Source organism: Salmo salar, chromosome 09 (assembly GCF_965601325.2).
Source record: "Salmo salar chromosome 09, fSalSal1, whole genome shotgun sequence".
Taxonomy (NCBI): Eukaryota; Metazoa; Chordata; class Actinopteri; order Salmoniformes; family Salmonidae; genus Salmo; species Salmo salar.
In genome coordinates, this window is record NC_138299.1 from 68,607,100 (window position 1) to 68,630,163 (window position 23,064).

A 23,064-nucleotide genomic window follows, 5' to 3' on the forward strand; every position below is an offset into this window, starting at 1 on the left:
CAGTTTCGCAATCTAAATGTCATATTCCTATTAACTTCCAGTGTGTAGTGAGAGCAATTTTATCACAGTGCTACGTTATACCGGCCGGATTTCTGCCTGCTTGAACACCAATAACTCAGATACACATGAAATGACCCAGGAAATCAATAGAACATCACACAGAGATGCACAAAAACAATATAACATTCAAGATGGGTGAACCTTTCCTTTAACCATTAGCCCCACCCATCTTTTTAAGGATTTACATGTGAGGCCATGTGCTAAACAGAGTGAGTCGTGTCAAACAACCAAAGATTTCAAGACTAAAAGTGGTAAAGTAGTAGCCTACAATAAGGAACATTTCCAGGTAAAATACACTTTATCAAGTCCTTCGCCTATATCTTAGTCTGACTTTGGTGCAGATCATGTTGTTCTTCACATTACCATCTCTGGTAAACACACACTATATCAATTAAAAGTGTGTTTGTCATATGCACAGGATATGGGAGGTGTAAACGGCACAGTGAAATGGTTACTTGCATATTTGCATAGTAGCAATATCAAAAATAGAAAGTGTCCAGATAAAAAAATATTGTTCCGGCAAGCATGTTTCTCATGTTTCAGTCACAATTTCTAAACCATACTGTACCGTCTTTGAGTCAGTCGTGTGTGTGTGTGGTGTGTGTGTGTGTGTGTGTGTGTGTGTGTGTGTGTGTGTGTGTGTGTGTGTGTGTGTGGTCTAAATAACTAAACTGGCTAGTTTGCCTGTCTGTAAAGAGAAGGTTGGGCCTTGCGTTGATACTGCTGAGAGTGAAGCTGTATTTCTCCGTCCACTCACTTCATAATTTCTCCAGATCCTTGCATGTTTTCGGTCTGATCGTTTAGATTGCTGCTGCCTGCGACTATGATACATCACTTGACGAGGACGTTTGCTATTTATGTGCATAATATCTAACAAGTTGGGCAAGGGTAGGGAAAAAATATGAAATGCCCATATTAATGCCCATTTTGACTGAGTGACAGCAAACTTGGCTGCCCTCTGCAAATTCTGGAGACACACAGACACACCCACCCTTCCGCACGCTGCTACTGATCCTCAGCTTTTTTGCATTGAGAATGTGCAGGTAGATATTTTGCCAACATCTATTTAGGCATATTCAAACACTATCGTTTTTTTCCCGATCCAACTATCAACTGTGAATGGACGGATACAATTACGAGTATGGCCATGTCGGCACACCCCTATCAGACACACTTGTCTAATTGATGGGTCATGTGAAAGAAATGCCATAACCACCCCTCAGCCACATCTAGCTAAGTGGATAGGTCATTATCGTCTAGACATATTCATGAAATACAATAGATGGCCATAATCACACCCAGACACACCTGGCTAACGTGATGGGTCATGTAATCATCTGACAAAGTGGAGTATTTTGTTTAGATATGTAGGTAGTTAACATTGAGCCATAACCCCAACCCATACTACTAGCAACACAAACTGATTGTCATAGCTAGCCACCATGCATGAGATGCTGTAGTATGAATCTGGAGGTAGCTAAAGCTAAGCATCTATGTTCAATGTTAGCTAGCTAGGCTATATCTAACAAAGCAAATCGCTTTCTGAGATACAGATAATATTACTACACAGATCATACACGTAAAGTGTTTTTTTACATTTTCTGACAAGCGAGCTAACACTAGGCTATATCTAGCAATGCAAATCGCTTTCTGAGATACAAATAATATTGCTACACAGATCATACACGTAAAGTTAGCTAGCGAGCCAGCAAGCCTGCAATGAAAATGACTTTCTGACAAAATTTGAAATGTAGCTAGACTCTTACCCGTATACATGGATTAACACTTCATGGCAGACTGGAACCACTTGCTTTAACTCTTTTTTGTTTGTACAGTTTGTTTGGCCCGCGTTGTTTCAAGTCACTCCAGTTCACACTGACCGTGTGCAGAAAGTAGTCCAACAACTTTTTCCCACTGATCTTTGTCGATAGTGCCTGCTAAATTCTGGGCAGCAACACTTTTGCAGTTCTCCATGGCTAACGTTATATCTTTAAAAAATGCTGTGGTAGCAGGGATTGTCTATGCATACTGAGCAGCTCACGTTATAGACAGAAGCATGCTACATGGCAGACCAATCCGAACTCATCTCTCAGCATGTTCAGCCAATCCATTATCTCAGCCAGTCATGGCTAGCGGGAAGGTTCCTGCCTTTTTCCATGGCTAAACCAAATAAGCTTGTAATTGAAAATGTGTACAGTATATGTATTTACAGATGGCATACAAGTTTGTTATTAAGGTACATGAAAGTTCACATGTTCCAGAAGGCATTTCTGCCCAAAAATAATGCATTTTGATTTAAAATAAATTATATTCAAATGCCTCTCCTGTGAAGTCAACATACACCTAGCTTCCTGAAGCGGGTCACAAATACTCTGCTTATCATGTGGTGTGAGTGTTTAATTCACATCTTTCGACTATAGCCCAAATTTAGAATGCCGATGACGATTAAAACAAACTGTCAGTGACCCTTAATTACTGTCTAGCAATCTAATGAGTATTGATGGCAAAAAAGCTTCTGGGATTTTTGTCGTACTGCGTGCAATGCGTAGGAGGTTTATGTTTTCAGGCCAGTATTGCCCAACATTTGTGTGTGTGCGCATAGCGCTTTACTTACAACTCTTCTGAGTCATATTGCAAGCCTTTTGATTTGACCTCATCGCCTCATATGAGATGGAATACTGTGCTTCCTGTATCTCTCCCAACAGTAGGCCCACTTCATCATTTTCAGAGTCAGGGTGGCTTAGCCATCCAATGTCAGCCCTGAAATAGATACAGTATGGACCATTGTTTGTGGGTGGGTATGTGCATGAGCATGCCCCAACTACCAATTCCAATGCATCTAAGGCAGACCTGAACTGTCACTACTAGGCGCCAAAACCATCAAATGTAGCTAAAACCGGGCTCAATCAATATGTGCAAATGATTGGAGCACTATGAGAAGTCATTTTCCCTTGAATGGTTGCTACTGCTACTCTCATAAATGTTCAGGAACGGGATAGTGCTGACACCTCAACGATAGTGGCTGAAATTAATCTGCCGAAATTCACCTGGAAGGCAGCTTATTAAGATTGCGTTCTCATTTGTGTGCATTTCCTCCCACACTTTCCCAGACAGGGTCAGAAGCAGGCAATTCGAATTAGACCATTGAGCAATGAAGGGGGGGGGGGGGGGGACATTTGCGGCAAATTGCATTGTCTCTTTTTTAAACGATGACTCTTAGCTTTTTTTTTGGCACTCCCCTTCCTTGAAAAAAATTAAGAATACAAATGATGTTGAGTTTTATCTGGGCCAAATTCCAGGAAAGAGCTTTTGGGTGTTCATCTGCCTTTGAAGTATTAAGGCAGATAAGAAAGAGGGAGGTTAGATGACACTACAGGGTGTAAGCCCTCAAGGTAGGTCAAGGGCACTGGCCGGACAACAGAAGTCAAATCACCAAAACCACCCTAAGTGGATTAGTGACGTAATCCATATAAGACGCACAGTCAATGGAAAATACTATGCAGCATTTTCCCTTTTTATCAATGTCATTCTTCATACAACCTTGATGATGTCAATATAATAAACCATATTGTCGTCCTTTACAATATCTCAATGAGTTTGTATCATATTATATAATCAATCATGATTTGAGTTGATTTCGATTTCACATATTGATCTTGCATGAGGAAGTTCATGTTCACTTCATCATCAACCTATTCTTAACCTCTACGGGATCGGTGTCCTCCCCACAGGACGCTTGAGCTAACATAGGCTAATGTGATTAGCATGAGGTTGTAAGTAACAAGAAAATTTCCCAGAACATAGACATTTCTGATATGGAGAAAGCTTAAATTCTAGTTAATATAACTGCACTGTCCAATTTACAGTAGCTATCACAGTGAAAGAATACCATGCTATTGTTTGAGGAGAGTGCACAGTTGTGAACTTGAGAATGTATTAATAAACCAATTAGGCACATTTGGGCAGTCTAGATACAACATTTTGAACAGAAATGCAATGGTTCATTGAATCAGTCTAAAACTTTGCACATACACTGCTGCCGTCTAGTGGACAACATCGAAATTGCGCCTAACCTGGAATAGTACATTTTGACCTTTCTCTTGCATTTCAAAGCTGATGGGGGAAAAAATAGTTTTCTTGTTTGTATCTTTTACCAGATCTAATGTGTTATATTCTCCTACATTAATTTCACATTTCCACAAACGTCAAAGTGTTTCCTTTCAAATGGTATCAAAAATATGCATATCCTTCCTTCAGGTCCTGAGCTACAGGCAGTTAGATTTGGGTATGTCATTTTAGGCGAATATTGGAAAAAAGTGTCCGATCCTTCTAGAAAAGACAAACTCGAAGTTCTGTCATGCTCATACTTTATACATGTTCACATAATCTCTCTACCCACCCAACACACATATGTGCTCGCCTGCTCACATGCACGCACGCTTAAATCGTCCTTCCTGCTTGAGTGAATGTTCATTAGGCTAAAGTGCATGGCTCCCGTGGTATTCAGTGAAGTGAAAGGAAGTCATCCTGACTGCAGCTTTTCACAGTGAACAGTCAACTACTGTACTGCACATGTGTCCCCTAAGATCTATTGACCTGCTGCTCATGTGAATGAGGTATGAGCTGGTTTGGTTTGGGGCCATTGCACCACAACTGGGTTATTCGTTTTAGGGAATTCCGCATTAACAGAATTGCACTGAGACTCAGATTTTTCACTTAAAATATATGCCAAACAAAAACCATTGATTTCAAAGTTTAACAAACCATACAACTCTATGCACAACGACTACTTTTAACAATTTACCTTGAACATTTTACAAAAACTGTTAAGAAGTGTGCAGATGCAAATTTTGGTAACAGAATTTTGGTAAAATCTCCCTCAGTTTTTTGTGTGTCCACTAAGGATGTAACGGTTCACCAATCCCATGGTTCGGTACGTACAGCGGTTTTGGGGTACAGTGGGAAAATGAAATGCCAAAGTGTTCCTGAATCCATACAGTCGCTTGACTTTTTCCACATTTTGTTGTCTTACAGCCTGAATATAAAATGTATAAAATGTAGATATTTTTTGGTCACTGGCCTACATACAATACCCATAATGCCAAAGTGGAATTATGCTTTTAGAAATTATTACAATTAATTCAAAACAAAAGCTGAAATGTCTTAGGTCAGTAAGTATTCAAACCCTTTGTTATGGCAAGCCTAAATAAATTCAAAAGTAAAAATGCGCTTAACAAGTCACATAATAAGTTGCATGCACTCACTCTTGTGCAATAATAGTGTGATTTTTGAATGACTACCTCATCTCTGTTCCCCACACATACATTACAATTATCTGTAAGATCCCTCAGTCAAGCAGTGAATTTCAAACACAGATTTAACCACATAGATCAGGGAGGTTTTCCAATGCCTCGCAAAGAAGGGCACCTATTGGTAGATGAAGAAGGGAAAAAAAGCAGACATTGAATATCCCTTTGAGCATGGTGTAGTTATTAATTACACTTTGGCTGGTGTATCAATACACCCAGTCACTACAAAGACACAGGCGTCCTTCCTAACTCAAGGCACTAAAGTAATGCTGCAAAAAATGTGGCAAAGCAATTAACTTTTTGTCCTGAATACAAAGTGTTATGTTTCGGCCAAATCCAATACAACACAATAGTGAGTACCACTCTCCATATTTTAAAGCATAGTTGTGGCTGCATCATGTTATGGGTATGCTTGTAATCATTCAGAACTGGATAGTTTTTCAAGATTAAAAAAAAGGAATGGAGCTACACACGCAAAATCCAAGATGAAAGCCTGGTTCAGTCTGCTTTCCACCAGACACTGGGAGATGAATTCACCTTTCAGCAGGACAATAATTTAAAACACAAGGCCAAATCTATACTGAAGTTGCTTACCAAGAAGACAGTGAATGTTCCTGAGTGGCCGAGTTACAGTTTTGACTTAATTAAATCTACTTGAAAATCTATGACAAGACCTAGAAATGGTTGACTAGCAATGATCAACAACCAATCTGACAGAGATTGAAGAATTTTGAAAAGAATGGGCAAATGTTGCATAATCCAGGTGTGGAGACTTACAGACATACCCAGAAGCACTCACAGCTGCTTTTACAAAGTATTGCCTCGGATGTGAATACTTATGTACATTTCTAAAAACATGTTTTCACTTTGTCATTGTGGAGTATTGTGTGTAGATGGGATGCGAAAAAATAATCTTGAATCCATTTTGAATTCAGGCATTAACACAACAAAATGTGGAGTAAATCAAGGGGTACAGTATGAATGCTTTCTGAAGGCACAGTATATGATCATGAGTCATATAATGCCTGATGAGAGCACAGTCAAATACCAACACTTCATATTTTCTTAAATGAAAACACAATATTACTCATCAACAAAATAAAACAAATAAAGTATACTAAAAGAAAGTGCAATATATGTGTGAAATTAATATGTAAACATGGCTCAGACATTTTATAGACCTATACTATAATGCTTTCTTACAAAGAGAAAAATATGCTCACTTGTGTGACTCTCTTAAAGGGGGCATGTCTGTAGTACGGCACTTCTCATTTCCCACTCGGGGGGTAATGTGATGGTCTGTCAATGTTACGTAGCTTTCTGTAGCCCTGTAGGTCCATTCATCTGTAGTAAGGGCAAAACAGGGTGCATTGGCCATTTAATTGACAACTTTGGCTTTAGCTTGCTTATAAACAGTGCATTCGGAAAGTATTCAGACCCTTCGACTTTATCCACATTTTAAGTTCTAAAATCTATTAAATAAAATATTTTTTTCATCAATCTACACACAATACCCCATAATGACAAAGCGAAAACAGGTTTTAGAAATTTTAGCTAATTTTTACATAAGTATTCAGACCCTTTGCTTTGAGACTCGAAATTGAGCTCGGTGCATCCTGTTTCCATTGATCATCCTTGATGTTTCTACAACTTGGAGTCCACCTATGGTAAATTCAATTGATTGGACAGGATTTGGAAAGGCACACACCTGTCAATATAAGGTCCCACAGTTGACAGTGCATGTCAAAGCAAAAACCAAGCCATGAGTTTGAAGGAAATGTCTGTAGAGCTCAGAGACAGGATTGTGTCGAGACACAGCATTGAAGGTCCCCAAGAACACAGTGGCCTCCATCATTCTTCAATGGGAGAAGTTTAGAACCACCAAGACTCTTCCTAGAGCTGGCCGGCCAGCCAAACTGAGCAATCGTGGGAGATGGGCCTTGGTCAGGGAGGTGACCAAGACCCCGATGGTCATTTTGACAGAGCTCCAGAGTTCCTCTGTGGAGATGGGAGAATCTTCAAGAAGGACAACCATCTCTGCAGCACTCCACCAATCAGGCCTTTATGGCAGAGGGGCCAGACGGAAGCCACTCCTCAGTAAAAGGCATGTGACAGCCCGCATGGAGTTTGCCAAAAGGCACCTAAAGACTCTCATACATTGTGAAACAAGATTCTCTGGTCTGATGAAACCAAGATTGAACTCTTTGGCCTGAATGTTAAGAGTCACGTCTGGAGGAAACCTGGCACCATCCCTACAGTGAAGCATGGTGGTGGCGGCGGCATCATTCTGTGGGGATGTTTTTCAGCGGCAGGGACTGAGAGACTAGTCAGGATCGAGAGAAAGATGAACAGAGCAAAGTACAGAGACATCCTTGATGAAAACCTGCTCCAGAGTGCTCAAGACCTCAGACTGGGGCGAAGGTTCACCTTCCAACAGGACAATGACCCTAGCACACAGCCAAGACAACGCAGGAGTGGCTTTGGGACAAGTCTCTGAATGTGCTTGAGTTGCCCAGCAAGAGCTCGGACTTGAACCCAATCAAACATCTCTGGAGAGACCTGACAATAGCTGTGCAGTGACGCACCCCATCAAACCTGACAGAGCTTGAGAGGATCTGCAGAGAAGAATGGGAGAAACTCCCCAAATACAGGTGTGCCAAGCTAGTAGCGTCATACGCAAGAAGACTCGAGGCTGTAATTGCTGGCAAAGGTGCTTCAACAAAGTACTGAGTAAAGGGTCTGAATACTTACAGTACCAGTCAAAGTTTGGACACACCTACTCATTCAAGGGTTTGTCTTTTCTTAACTATTTTCTACATTGTATAATAATAGTGAAGACATCACAACTATGAAATAGCACACATGGAGTCATGTGGTAACCAAAACATTGTTAAAGAAATCAAAACATATTTTATATTTGAGATTCTTCAAAGTACCCACCCTTTGCCTTGATGACAGCTTTGCACACTCTTGCCATTCTCTCAACCAGAGTCATTAGGTAGTCACCTGGAATGCATTTCAATTAACAGGTGTGCCTTGTTAAAAGTGAATAGTGTTTTTACAAGGTAGGGGTGGTATACAGAAGATGGCCCAATTTGGTAAAAGACCAAGTCCATATTATGGCAAGAACAGCTCAAAAAAGCAAAGAGAAACAACAGTCCATCATTACTTTAACACGAGAAGGTCAGTCAATCCAGAAAATGTCTAAAATGTTGAAAGTTTCTTCAAGTGCAGTCGCAAAAACCATCAGGCGCTATGATGAAACTGGCTCTCATGAGGACCGCCACAGGAATGGAAGACCCTCTGCCGCAGAGGATATGTTCATTAGAGATAACTGCACCTCAGATTGTAGCCCAAATAAATGCTTCACAGAGTTCAAGTAGCAGACACATCTCAACATCAACTGTTCAGACACTGTGTGAATCAGACCTTCATGATCGAATTGCTGCAAAGAAACCACTACTAAAGGACACCAATAAGAAGAGACTTGCTTGCGACAAGAAACACGATCAATGGACATTAGACTGGTGGATATCTGTCCTTTTGGTCTGTTGGTCTGATGAGTCCAAATTTGAGATTTTTGGTTCCATCCGTCGTGTCTTTGTGAGACACGGAGTAGGTGAACAGATGATCTCCGCATGTGTGGTTCCCACGGTGAAGCATGGAGGAGGAGGTGTGATGGTACGGGGGTGCTTTGCTTGTGACACTGTGATATATTTAGAATTCAAGGCAAACTTAATCAGCATGGCTACCACAGCATTCTGCAGCCATATGCCATCCCATCTAGTTTGCGCTTAGTGGGACTATCATTTGTTTTTTAACAGGACAATAACCCAGCACACCTCCAGGCTGTGTAAGGAACATTTGGCCAAGAAGGAGAGTGATGGAGTGCTGCATCAGATGACCTGGCCTCAACAATCACCCGACATCAACCCAATTGAGATGGTTTGGGATGAGTTGGACCGCAGAGTGAAGGAAAAGCAGCCAACAAGTGCTCAACATATGTGGGAACTCCTTCATGACTGTTGGAAAGTAAAACAAAAAGAAAGAAAACCCCTTGAATGAGTAGGTGTGTCCAAACGTTTGACTGGTACAGTATGTAAATGTGATATTTCCATTTTTTTTATGTTGACTAAATTTGCTAAAATTAAAAATATATATATATTTTTTTGCTTTGTCATTATGGGATATTGTGATTAGATTGATGAGGGGGGGAAAAACAATTTAATCCATTTTAGAATAAGGCTGTAACGTATCAAAATCTGGAAAAGGTCAAGGGGTCTGAATACTTTCCGAATGCACTGTAGAGCGGGTACTACCTGTTTGCTGAGATGGGTGTGAGACTGCGAAGTTCGTAATGTGGGTCGAGCACCTTCATGAGATGCTGAAACTCCCTATTCTTCTTAACCACCGAGAATGGGTTCATATCCGCGGCTATAAACATGCCTATCACTCTTGTAATTTCTTTGGCCTGGTCAGAATCAGCTGCGAAGGGTTGCTTGAATGCAGAGGGGAGACCCACATCGCAATACTGGTATCGTGACAACACTTCTACACACACATTCATAATAGACCACTGACACTTGCACAGACACACCCTCACTCACAGGACACACTATCAATCACTACCCCCTTGTAGAGACGCTCACACAAGCTCGCATTACACTATTTGAATGCATGGATCCATCAGAGCTGATTTGAGTGTTTACGGGAACAAGAAAGGGCGCTGAAACACACTCCTGTCCTACTCCCTCCCTGCTTTTCTGAAACAAAATCAATGCCTATGACCTTGTATTGTATCAGCCCAGCCTCTATCAGACCTCTGTGTGATAGGTCTCCTGACTAGCTAAGCGCCAGCTCTGCTATTAAAGAGGAACTGACAACGTTTAAACAACATTCAATCTTATTACAATCTGTTCATATACACCCCAGGAAGAATATGACACTGTTTTTTTTTACATTTTCTGACAAGCAAGCACATTTGTGAAAATTCATAGAATGTTTGGGAATGACATACAGTAAGGCATTTGTGAAAATTCTATATTGGGAAAGTGGTCGTGCGTTTGGACAATTAATAAACACTGCAGTAGTTAAAAACAAGATCAACAATGCTGGTCATAGCAAGATAAGCTAAACTCTAACGAGGGAACATTGGATAAACCCTCTCAAACTTTTTAAGCTAGTTGGCTGTCAAAATTGCACTGAAACAATTGAGAATAGTTGCCTTCTCGTACTTCTGCAGCTTGCTTGCCAATGCATGCTTGTCCCAACCTTGCCTGCCTACCTGCCCATTTTGATCGATGCCAAATACATTTGAGATATGCTAAGAGAGATGCTAACTGTGGATAACAGTCGTTCAAGTTCAGCATATTTAGCTAGGCAAAGCGATTCACATTTCTTGCTAGTGAAGGAAATGACAGCTGCATCTCTAACTGTACCACCGGAAAACAATATGAGGGGGAAAAGTCGGTCACTCACCCACTCCTCCAATGACATGACATCCTCTCAGCAGCTAGCTAGCTAATGTTAGGCCACAGACAGAAGGGGTTAGTTATAAGTATCTTTGGTTAGGCTCCTTGTTTTTAGCTTGCTAAATAAATAGCTAGCTACGTAAACAGATATGCTAGCCCAGGGGTGTCCAACTCAATCAGTGCACGAGCCATATTAAAAATACACAACAAATATGTGGGCCAGACATGGCCTATTTGTTTTTACAAAAAAAAAAAAACATGCAACTGCGACCCAAACTGGCCATTGTTTTATTAGAAAAAATATGGTCCTTTTATATTGTCCACTTTTGTACATAGGATGCTGTATGTAGCATTTTAACATATTAAAACTAAAGAATAGATACATACTATTATATCAGCCTTTGCTGCTATGCTTGCAGATGTGCATAATATGCTGCTACCCGAATCAAAAAGTATTTAATAAATCCAAATAACAAATGTAGTTATAGGTTTGTTGTAACATTTAAACTTAACATCTTTTTTTTAAATTGCACTGAATGCAGCATTGCTGTATGGTGCACTCAAAATGTATTGTAGTTGAGTAGCCAGGCTAGGCTAATGCTCAAATTTTGCTGTAATAGGCCTACATGTTTCTCCTTTGCATGGTGTTTTTTGGTTATTCATTGTCAAGCTTTAAAAACCGAAGCCAGACTGCTATATTTTAGTAGCGTAGCTAGGACTGTGGCATGTGTCTGTACACTTTTGTCGTGGAAATTCGTACTGAGAGAGACTGTCGTTTCTTCAAACAATCATCTTTATTTAATATCAATTAATTATTGCAATAATGAGACCAGTCACGAGTAGCTTAACCTTTACAGACAATGCAGAGTTTTTAAAGATGCTTAGTCATGGCTGGTTCCACCCCTCCCATGCAGATTGGGGGGCACCATAAGTCACTTTGGGTTTATCCTTTGGTCATCTGCCTCTGGTGTTGTTTCCCAGATGCAAGAAGGATTAGACACAATAAGGATTAGGTTCTACTCCCCCAGGCTCCCTATCTCGGGTTACACCCACCACATCTTATCTATGGAATACCAGCTTTAGGTTTTTAGGCTCCTCTCAGTTCACACAGACATTTAATAGAACATACATGTCTTACTATTAGTTAAGTATATAATCGTTAACTATTAATATCAAACAAATCAGGTAAATATGTAATTTTTCTATCACACTTTCCCTCGGCTGCGAGCTGTAAACGGCACACACCAAAGCAGCCCAATTGAAGTTTGATTTACAGACGTGAGCGCATCTGATTCAGAGGGGTTGGGTTAAATGCGGAAGACACATTTCAGTTAAATACATTCAGTTGGACAACTGACTAGGTATCCCCCTCTCCCTATCAGGCTGTAATTTCATAAAGTAGATGATTCAACTGTTGACACATTTATACTTGCTTCTGTGTCCTATTCGGCCCCCAGGCCTTGTGTTTGACATATGTGCGCTAGCCTGTTAGTCACGTTATGACTGACTTGTGATCATTGCCCATGTTAGTTTGATTGTATTGACATCCCCAACCTCAGGTAGAGTCGTCTGTTTTTCTTAAAAATATTGAGTCATTGAAACTGAAACAGTGCATCCCGAATGGGTGGATGCAGCAAACAATGTACCAGGCCAGCTGTGATTTACAACCTGATGACAATATCTTTTGGACTACCAAGACATTAATTGGTGAATTATATTAATCATACATTGAACTGCACCCATCTATTCTGCCAACAATACCTTACTGTACATCATGGAATTTACAGTCAGATAGAACCTATTTTTAAAACCTCTTATAAAGTTGGTTTTGATGCAAAAACTGGGAATTGTATATTTTTGAATGATATTGTGATTGTCTGTTTCATATCTGCAAAGTAGTTAAAACGCTGTCAGTTCTACTTTAAACCAGCCTGACATTTGGACTGGCCTGTTTATTTGGTCGATTGACCTTATGCACAGGGACTCATCCGTGTTACACATTATTTACCCAAATTGGCACCCTATTCCCCATATTATAGTGCACTACCTTTGACCAGAGCCCTATGCGGGCCCTTGTCAAAAGTATCATACAATTTTTTTTAACTCCAAAAATGTGCACTATATAGGGTGCAATTTTTGACACAAAGTATTGCACTATATGTCAAAAGAAGTACACTATATAAGGAATAGGGTGCCATTTCAGATGCACTTAGCATGTTTTGTCATGGGTTTCCTGCTGAAATGAAGAGCTTTGCCATCCACTGGTTAGCAGGGCATGGCTAGTACACAACATAAGCCTGATTGACAGATACGGAAAAACTGCCCATTTTGTAACCAGATCTCTTCTTAATGCAGTGTAACCCTTTTTATTTTGTGTCTTCTCAGTAGTCACTCCATACAGTTCTTAGCCAAAGATTTTTATAACTAACCCAAGATAGACCACGGCCTATCGTTTCCAATGGGAACAAATGAAGCATAGTGGGCAGAACAAGCAAGGAGGTGGGCACAAGCTTGTGAGATCCTATAGGTGCGTTCTAGCATGTATTTGCATATTTCCGTTAGGGAGAGCCCGCTCTGTGAAGTGTGCATGTGCAATAACTAAATTTGCCCTTGCACTCCTTCTAAACAAGAATTATTCTTTCTTTTTTTACTTTTGCAAAGGGTAAAGTCTACAAACTTAGTCGACTCTGTTCGTAACAGATTCCAGTTTTGGGAACTGTATTGAGATCTTCTCCCACTGCCAGCCACATAGCTTCCTTTCATCACCATATTTGGTGGTGATTGGAAATGCCAACCGGATGCTCAGGTGTATACATGCGGTGAAACATCTGGGTCATTGCTCTATCTGTGACTTAGCTTCAATGTTGCGATTTGTTTGCTTTAGTGGTCCATTATATGCCACTGGATTTCCTGGTTGTGGATTTGTTAAAAGGGCATTAAACTGGGTTACATAGTTAGCCAGAGATATGAGCCATTGGCTGCTATCCATAGGCAGCTGTGTACAGTTTAAACTGCTTTATACACTGGTAAAGGTTAAGCAGCTCACAGAGACTGAGCTGTGTGTGTCCTTGTGGTTGTACATGTGTATGTGGATTCTAACCCGTCCAAATGTAAGAATCTGCAACAGTTTTCTTACATTTTTTTTATTCATATGTTTTCTTTTAAAATTGATTTCTTTGTTATCTGTTATCTATGCTGTGTCAGTGCAGGGGTGGACCCCCACACTCGTTCCATGCTATAACTCTTGATTTACAATGACTTTATTTGATTACTAAATGACATATTAATGAGTTAAGTAGTTTATCAGCAGACCTTCAAATACACTTGCTTTATCTTGGCCAGGTCGCAGTTGTAAATGAGAACTTGTTCTCAACTGGCCTACCTGGTTAAATAAAGGTGAAATAAAATAAACACTGACACCATTCACCTTTTTATACAGCCTGCTAAGGTTCCTAACACTCCACCTCTCTCCTTCCCTCTGTCCAGTGGTGGACCGCCAGGGCTGCGACCCCCACACTCGCTTCGTGGTGCCCCCCCGGACAGGGCACTGGGTGGCCCTGCTGCAGCGCGGCAACTGCACCTTCAAAGAGAAGATCCTCAAGGCCTCCGCTTTCAACGCCTCCGCCGTACTCATCTACAACAACAACTCCAATGAGGACACCGTCAAGATGGGCCATGAAGGTGAGGAGTGAAGATCTGGGTCATATGGGGGCATATTGATATTCATATGGGTTATTCATATGGCTTATGCACTCTATGTGGCTCGTATATATGACCAGGGTAATATGGGTCGGCAGGTAGGCTAGTGGTTAGAGCGTTGGGTCAGTAACCGAAAGATTGCTGGATCGAATCCCTGAGCTGACAAGGTAAATATCTGTCGTTCTGCCCCTGAACAAGGCAGTGTTCCCCGGTAGGCCGTCATTGTAAATAATAATTTGTTCTTAACTGTCTTGCCTAGTTAAATAAAGGTTACACAATATGGAATCATTCTTATGGGTACATATGGCTTGGCCTATTTATATGGTTTGTTCATTGTTTATACATCCTATTATGGCTTGTTGACAGTATATGGCTTGTTTAAATGGCCTATGCAAATGGTTTATTTCTATGGCTGTATGTATGTATGTATGTATGTATGTATGTATGTATGTATGTATGTATGTATGTATGTATGTATGTGGCTTCTATGTAGTGATGGGGGCAAAGATTTATACAGTTACAAATCGGGAAATCAATTTTGACGATATCGTTTTGACAACATCTCAAAATATCCATCTTCTTTTTAAATACGGAGCCAATTTGTTTTCCGCATTTTTATTTCCCTGACAGATCAAAACTTGTTTTCTCATGGCTCTCTCTTGTCCCTCTGCAGCAGACATATGGTGAGCGATATGTGTGAAACATTGACAATAAAATCACAGTATCGAATCGCAATACATATAGCCTCCATACTCAACTGGTGGTCCGCAGACCGGATCCGGACCCAGAACAGGGTCAATATGGATCGCAGGTCGGGCTTTGACCCCTGGTGTCATATGAACACATATAAGATATGGAAAAATGCATAGAATTGCAGGAAATTCGCTTTAAAACTGCAACAACAACAAAAATGTCCCCATGTAAAATGTGTCGAATTGTGGGGAATTAGCTTTAAAACTGCAACATTTTCTCTTTGCCAACAAGAGGAGTATGTGAACAGTTTTTGGGGTTGCGAGGTGGAGGTTTGTTACTACGCAGATAAATGACATTATCCATCCAGACCTTTGTCACCTTGGAAATGTGTGTGACTGGACCTTCTCAAATAGTATTTGAGTACTACCCCTGACATATAGAATTGAGAGAATCTGCTGCTCGGTGTGTCTTAGCCTGTGATGGTGGTGAAGTTAGCATTTAGCTTTTGTTATATGGTGCTTATAGCTAGCTAGCCTGCTGTGGTTGTGGGTGTATGACAATTATACCGTCTGCCAAGGGTTATTGACAGTGTGTGTATGTGTAGCAGTCGTAGTGCAGTTTTGTTTTCTGGCAGTTTGTCGTTTGTGATGTGGCTGCAGAGGACAGTACAGGGCACAGACAGTGTGGCTGTCCTGACTGGACTGAAGGACATGGAGACTGACTCCTGCATGCTGGACCTCAGCCACCACCACAGCTAAACACCAACACAGCCAGCGGGCTTGGGCATGGCCGGTGTTCTGTTACACTGCAACATGTGCACACACACACACACACACAGAAGAATGTTCGGGCACACAAACATATTTACAGCATTGTCACCTCTCTCTATCCTTCCCTCCGCCTCTCCTTTGCTTCACATGCATTTCTTCCTACTCACCCTCTGTCATTGATAGCATCATTGTCTCAGTCTCAGCTTATTTAAGCCACAATGTGAATTCGTATGAGTACATTCAGAACTTCTGATCTTTGGATCACAACTTTTACATGAAGCATCTCTAAGAAAACAACATCCGTTAAAACATAATCGGACACTTCATGAATGAGTCTACTGTATGAGTGAGTGAGTGAAAGTAGCTGACGGCTAGCCTAGAGACATTTTGTACAACACCTTAGCATCCCCCCACCCCAGGGGATGCCCTGAGCTAATTCAAGGTAGCGTTGAAAAGCCTGCATGAATGAGACAGTCTAGTGAGCAGGTGAAGAGAGAATGAGAGAGAGGGAGAGAAATAGAGGGCGGGTGCTGGTGTAGCATCCCTATAGCGCTGAGGAGCCAATAGCTGGGAAGGCAGACAGGCAGGCAGTGGTGGTTAGAGGAAAGGAAAAAAGGGAGAGAGGGAGTGTAAAAATGAAACAAAGTGACAGAGCTGGCTGGGAAAACAGTGGTTGCTTGAGTCTAGTAACGGTAGGCGGGGAGGAGAGGAGCAACATGGGAAAGGGAGGGAGGAAGAGGTAGGGGTAGGGAGAGGGAGAATGAGTCAGAAGGTGTGATAGCACTGTCTGGGTGGGATCGATGGGCTTTTATAAATATAGAAGGGGGGCCATGACTAATTTATAAGGTCATTTTCTATCATGAACGAATGGTGGAATTCTGATAGTTTCCCCGAGCGCAAACCTTTAAGTATTGATCATTGTTTGCTTGAAAAGCACATCATTTATCATGGATGGGAGTTTTTTGTCAATATCACGGGGATATGGGAGATGTATGCATTTGACTTTGAGGGAAGAAGGTGTGTGTGTGTGTGTGTGTGTGTGTGTGTGTGTGTGTGTGTGTGTGTGTGTGTGTGTGTGTGTGTGTGTGTGTGTGTGTGTGTGTGTGTGTGTGTGTGTGTGTGTGTGTGTGTACACATGCTAGGCTTGGGTGGTATCCCAAGCTTGGGTGGTGTCTGCTTAGCTCCATTCCGTTTCTTTTTTATCCTGAAAAACTCCCCAGTCCTTAACGATTACAAGCATACTCAGAACATGATACAACCACCACTATACTTGAAAATATGGAGAGTGATACTCAGTAATGTATTGGAATTGTCCCAAACACAACACTTTGTATTCAGGACAAAAAGATAATTGCATTGCCACATTTTTTGCAGTATTACTTTAGTGCCTTGTTGCAAATAGGATGCATGTTTTGGAATATTTTTTCTTCTCTACAGGCTTCCTTTTCACTATGTCAATTAAGATCATTTTCTCATATCACAGCCATTAAACTTAACTGTTTTCAAGTCACCATTGGCCTCATGGGGAAATCCCTGAGCAGTTTCCTTGATCTACGGCAACAGCGTTAGGTAGGACACCTATACAGTATCTTTGTAGTGACTGGGTGTATTGATACACCATCCAAAATGTAACTAATAACCACCATGCTCAAAGGGATATTCAATGTATGTTGTTTTTTTTTGTTTTTTTACCCATCTACCAATAGGTGCCCTTTGCAATGCATTGTAAAACCTCCCTGGTCTTTGTGGTTGAATCTGTGTTTGAAATTCACTGCTCGACTGAGGGACCTTGCAGATAATTGTATGTGTGGAGGTACAGAAATGAGGTAGTCATTCAAAAATCCTGTTGAACAGTATTATTGCACACACAATCATATTAGCACATTTCTACTCCTGAACTTTAGGCTTGCCATAACAAAGTGGTTGAATACTTATTCACTCGACATTTCAGCTTTTCATTTGTAATTCATTTGTGTAGGTCAGTGACAAAAATAATCTTAATTTTATCCATTTTATATTCAAGCTGTAACACAACAAAATGTGGAAAAAGTCAAGGGGTGTGAATACTTTCTGAAGGCACTGTAAACGATTTGCAGGACAGACATCCCAGTTCATAAAGTTCTAAAATTATTTTAAAAATGCTACTCACAGTTGGCTGCACACACACAAAATATTAGACAGCAAGGCTCTCGGGATTCTCTGCTGTTACCAAGCGAAGGTTGATTTTGGAAGAAGCTAACTACTTAACTAGATAGCTACCTAGCTACTATGGTAGCAAACCAAATGCACAAATGCAGAGCATTTTGCACATTTTAGACAGTTAACTTAATTGTTATAAGATATCTAGCTGGCAAACATTTAGTTGTGAATTAGATACAGTAACTAAATCACCTGGCACGTGCTGCACAACAGTGAGTGACTCACAAGACTCCGGTCTCTCGTTGTTAAGTGCTTGTAAACAAACAACATGTGACTGGGGACTACCGGCAAACTTCATAATGAAAAATAAATGAGCAGGTGAAATGAAGAACGCAATCTGCTTTTTCTCCTAACGTACTGCACAAGTTGACTGCAGGTATTTACTTAAGTATCTACAATTATTCAAATCTTTAAAAATCCGGTGGCTATTTCCAAATACCTTGAAAAACCATCTGGTAGCTATTACTAAATATCTCGGTATACCGTAGATACGGTATTTTAAATTGATTACATTGAGATTTTGTGTCACTGGTCTACACACAATACCCCATAATGTTTTTTTCAAATTAATTAAAAATGAAAATCTGAAATGTCTTTAGTCGATAAGTATTCAAACCCTTTGTTATTGTAAGCTTAAATAAGTTCAGTAGTAGACCATTTATTAACAAGTAACATAAGTTGCATGGACTCACTATGTGTGCAATAATTGTGTTTAACATGATTTTTGAATGACATCTCTGTACCTCACACATACAATTATCTGTAAGGTCCTTGAGCAGTGAATTTAAAACACAGATTAAATCACAAAAACCCGGTAGGTTTTCCAATGCCTCGACAAAGGAAATCAAATTGTATTTGTCACATGCACCGAATAGAACAGGTGTTACAGTGAAATTTTTACTTACAAGCCTTTATCCAACAATGCAGTTTTAAGAAAAATACCTACAAAAATTAATAAAAGTAGCAAATAATTAAAGAGCAGCAGTAAAATAACAATAGCGAGGCTATATACAGGGGGTACCGGTACAGAGTCAGTGTTTGGGGGCACCGGTTAGTCGAGGTAATATGCACATGTAGGTAGAGTTAATAAAGTGACTGCATAGATTATAACAGAGAGTAGCAGCAGCGTAAAAGATGGGGGCAATGCAAATAGTCTGGGTAGCCATTTGATTAGATGTTCAGGAGTCTTATGGCTTGGGGGTAGAAGCGGTTTAAAAGCCTCTTGGACCAAGACTTGCCGCTTCGGTGCCGCTTGCCGTGCAGTCTATGACTAGGGTGGGTGGAGTCTTTGACATTGTTTTAGAGCCTTCCTGACACCGCCTGGTATAGAGGTCCTGGATGGCAGGAAGCTTGGCCCCAGTGATGTACTGGGCCGTACGCACTACCCTCTGAAGTGCCTTGCGGTCGGAGGCCAAGCAGGTGCCATACCAGGCAGTGATGCAACCCATCAGGATGCTCTCGATGGTGCAACTGTAGAACATTTTGAGGATCTGAGGACCCATGCCAAATCTTTTCAGTCTCCTGAGGGGGAAGAGGTTTTGTCGTGCCCTCTTCAGGACTGTCTTGGTGTGCTTGGACCATGTTAGTTTGTTGGTGATGTGGACACCAAGGAACTTGAAGCTCTCAACCTGCTCCAATACAGCCCCATCTATGAGAATGGGGGCGTGCTCGCTCCTCCTTTTCCTGTAGTCCACAATCATCTCCTTTGTCTTGATCACGTTGAGGGAGAGGTTGTTGTCCTGGCACCACACGGCCAGGTCTCTGACCTCCTCCCTATAGGCTGTCTCGTTGTTGTCGGTGATCAGGCCTGACCAGTGTCATCGGCAAACTGAATGATGGTGTTGTGCCACCCCTGAGGTGCCCCCGTGTTGAGGATCAGAGTGGCGGATGTGTTGTTACCTACCCTTACCACCTGGGGGCGGCCCGTCAGGAAGTCCAGGATCCAGTTGCAGAGGGAGGTGTTTAGTCCCAGGGTCCTTAGCTTAGTGATGAGCTTTGAGGGCACTATGGTGTTGAATGCTGAGCTGTAGTCAATGAATAGCATTCTCACATAGGTGTTCCTTTTGTCCAGTTGTGAAAGGGAAGTGTGGAGTGCAATAGAGATTGCATCATCTGTTGGGGCGGTATGTAATTTGGAGTGAGTCTAGGGTTTCTGGGATAATGGTGTTGATGTGAGCCATGACCAGCATTTCAAAGCACTTCATGGCTACAGATGTGAGTGCTACAGGTCGGTAGTCATTTAGGCAGGTTACCTTAGTGTTCTTGGGCACAGGGACTATGGTGGTCTGCTTGAAACATGTTGGTATTACAGACTCAGACAGGGAGAGGTTGAAAATGTCAGTAAAGACACTTGCCAGTTGGTTAGCACATGCTTGGAGTACACGTCCTGGTAATCCGTCTGAAAAGAAGGGCACATATTGGTAGATGGGTAAAAATAAAATTAAAAGCATGTATTGAATTACACTTTGGATGGTGTATCAATACACCCAGTCACTACAAAGATACAGGTGTCCTTCCTAAATCAGTTGCTGGAGAGGAGGGAAACCGCTCAAAGATTTCACCATGAGGCCAATGGTGACTTTAAAACAGTTTAATGGCCGTGATAGGAGAACTGAGAATGGATCAACAACATTGTATTTACTCCACAATACTAACCTAAATGATGGAGTGAAAAGAAGGAAGCCTGTACAGAATAAAATATTCCTTTTTACAATAAGGCACTAAAGTAAAACTGCAGAAAATGTAGCAAAGAAATACACTTAACTTTTATTTAAACATGGGAATTAAGCTGAGACAGCCTCTTTTACAGTTGTGCCCTGTGATACAACAATAAAAACAACAAAGCAATGAATAAGAATTTAAAACTAAACAAATTTAAAACATATAAAAGTACAAGATGGCGATTAAAAATATTAAAATAAATAAACATCTATAAGCAAAACACACATTACAAAAAGCAATCACAATTTATAATAAAAAGTTAATGTAATGTGCATTTAAACTGTCTTACAGGCACCAAAACATCTATCTGGAGTTCTCTCTGCAATTCATTCCATGAGTGTGGAGCATGATATTTAAATGCCGTTTTGCCTAACTCAGAGTGAATCTGGGGTATCTCTAGCACTAGCATATCCCGTGACCGAGTCTGATAAATACTGTTTGACCACTGGGTTTTTGAGTTAAGATAATTAGGAAGTTTCTGTAAGACAGCTTTATAAACCAATATCAACCAGTGTTTGGCCCTTCTAAATGTCAGGGAGTCCCAGCCAACCGAAGTGTACAAAAATCAATGATGTGTGCAAAAGTTTGCACCAGTAACAAAGCGCAACGCTGCATCATATGCTGCATCCAATTTATTCAGTACTGATGCTGATCCATGCATATATAAAACATCACCATAATCAAGCACTGACATAAAAGTGGCCTGTACAATTTCCTTTCTGTGATGACAGACAAGATGTATTTCTATTAAAAAAATCTAATTCTCAATTTCAGCTTCTTTACCAGCTCAGTTACATGAGTTTTAAAAGAGATATTATCATCTAACCAAATTCCAAGGTATTTATAGGTGGGAACATGTTCCAAAGGAGAGCCATCATGGGTAGCAATGTTCAGATTTTCCAATTGTATACTTTTGGATTGTGAAAATACCGTATACTTAGTTTTACTTGAATTAAGCACAAGCCTAAAATTTTCAAGTGCATCTTGAATCAATTGAAAGTCAGATTGCAGGAATGTAAATGCTTGAGCGAGTGATGGGGCTGTGGCATATAGTACTGTGTCATCAGCATAGATATGAATGTTGCAGATATCATTTATGTATATAGTGAATAACAAAGGACCTAAAATAAAACCTTGTGGGACTCCTTTGTGAACAGTGACAAAATCTGATTTTACCCAATCTGAAATAATAGCCTGAGATCTATCACTGAGATCATTCTGAAACCACAAACATGTATCTGAGGCCGACCCCAATGAGGTCAGTCTCTTCAGCAGAAGAGAATGATCAACTGTATCAAAAGCCTTCGACAGGTCAAGAAACAAAGCAACACAGTTCAACTTCTTATCCAAGGCTCTTACAATATCATTTACAACCAGTGTGGTGGCTGTGATAGTACTGTGCCCTGGTCTAAAACCGGACTGCTAATTTGTTCAGTATGCAGCTGTCAGACAAGAAAGAGTGCAGCTGTACATTTACCAATGACTAACATTTTTGCAAGACAAGACAGCTTAGAGATTGGTCAATAATTATCAAGGTTTGGGTTTGACCCCAGAGGTCAACGTGAGGTTAAGAATATGAGTAAGAGCACCATAGATAAGTGGTGCAGCTCTAGCCAGCAACCCTGGGTCAAGTTTGTCAGCCCCTGTTGCTTTCTTAGTGTCTATGGCTAGCAAGGCATCAATAACTTTCTTCTCTGTGAAGAGGCTTAGTGAGAAACCCTGACCATCAGCATACTCGTGCATAATCCCTTCATATGCATCTTTTCTTCCGTCATTTGTGGTCGACATTTTCTCAGAAAGATTGCCTGCTGCGATGAAGTGATTGTTGAAGGCATTAGCAATGGTGTTCTTATCAGTAATGAGTCCAGTATCCAACCCTATCTGATTTGGGAGTGTGGAGTGCATATTGCTCTTTAATGTTTAACTACTTTCCAGAATTTTGCTGGATTCCCATCAGTCATTTAAACTAGTCACATAGTAATCCGATTTTGTTCTTCTAACAAGTCTGATGCACAGGTTTCTCAGCTGCCTAAAAGTCAGCAAGTCAGAACAAGAATACGTTTCTCTAGCCTTAGCCCATTCTACATATTTTTTACGAATAGCATCAGAAATGTTTTTCTCTAACCTTAGTGTATGGAGCAT

The 23,064-nt window shown here is 40.8% G+C and overlaps 1 protein-coding gene across 5 annotated transcripts in view; it reads left to right on the forward strand.

Moving 5' to 3' along the window:
- LOC106611591 (E3 ubiquitin-protein ligase RNF130) overlaps positions 1-23,064 on the forward strand; it is an 81,341-nt gene that overhangs the window by 21,044 nt on the left and 37,233 nt on the right. For all 5 annotated transcript variants that reach the window (XM_014211969.3, XM_014211971.3, XM_082955881.1 and 2 more), the window contains exon 3: positions 14,327-14,521. In XM_014211969.3, coding sequence (XP_014067444.1) covers positions 14,327-14,521 — 195 coding nt within the window. The remainder of the gene's footprint in view (positions 1-14,326; positions 14,522-23,064) is intronic.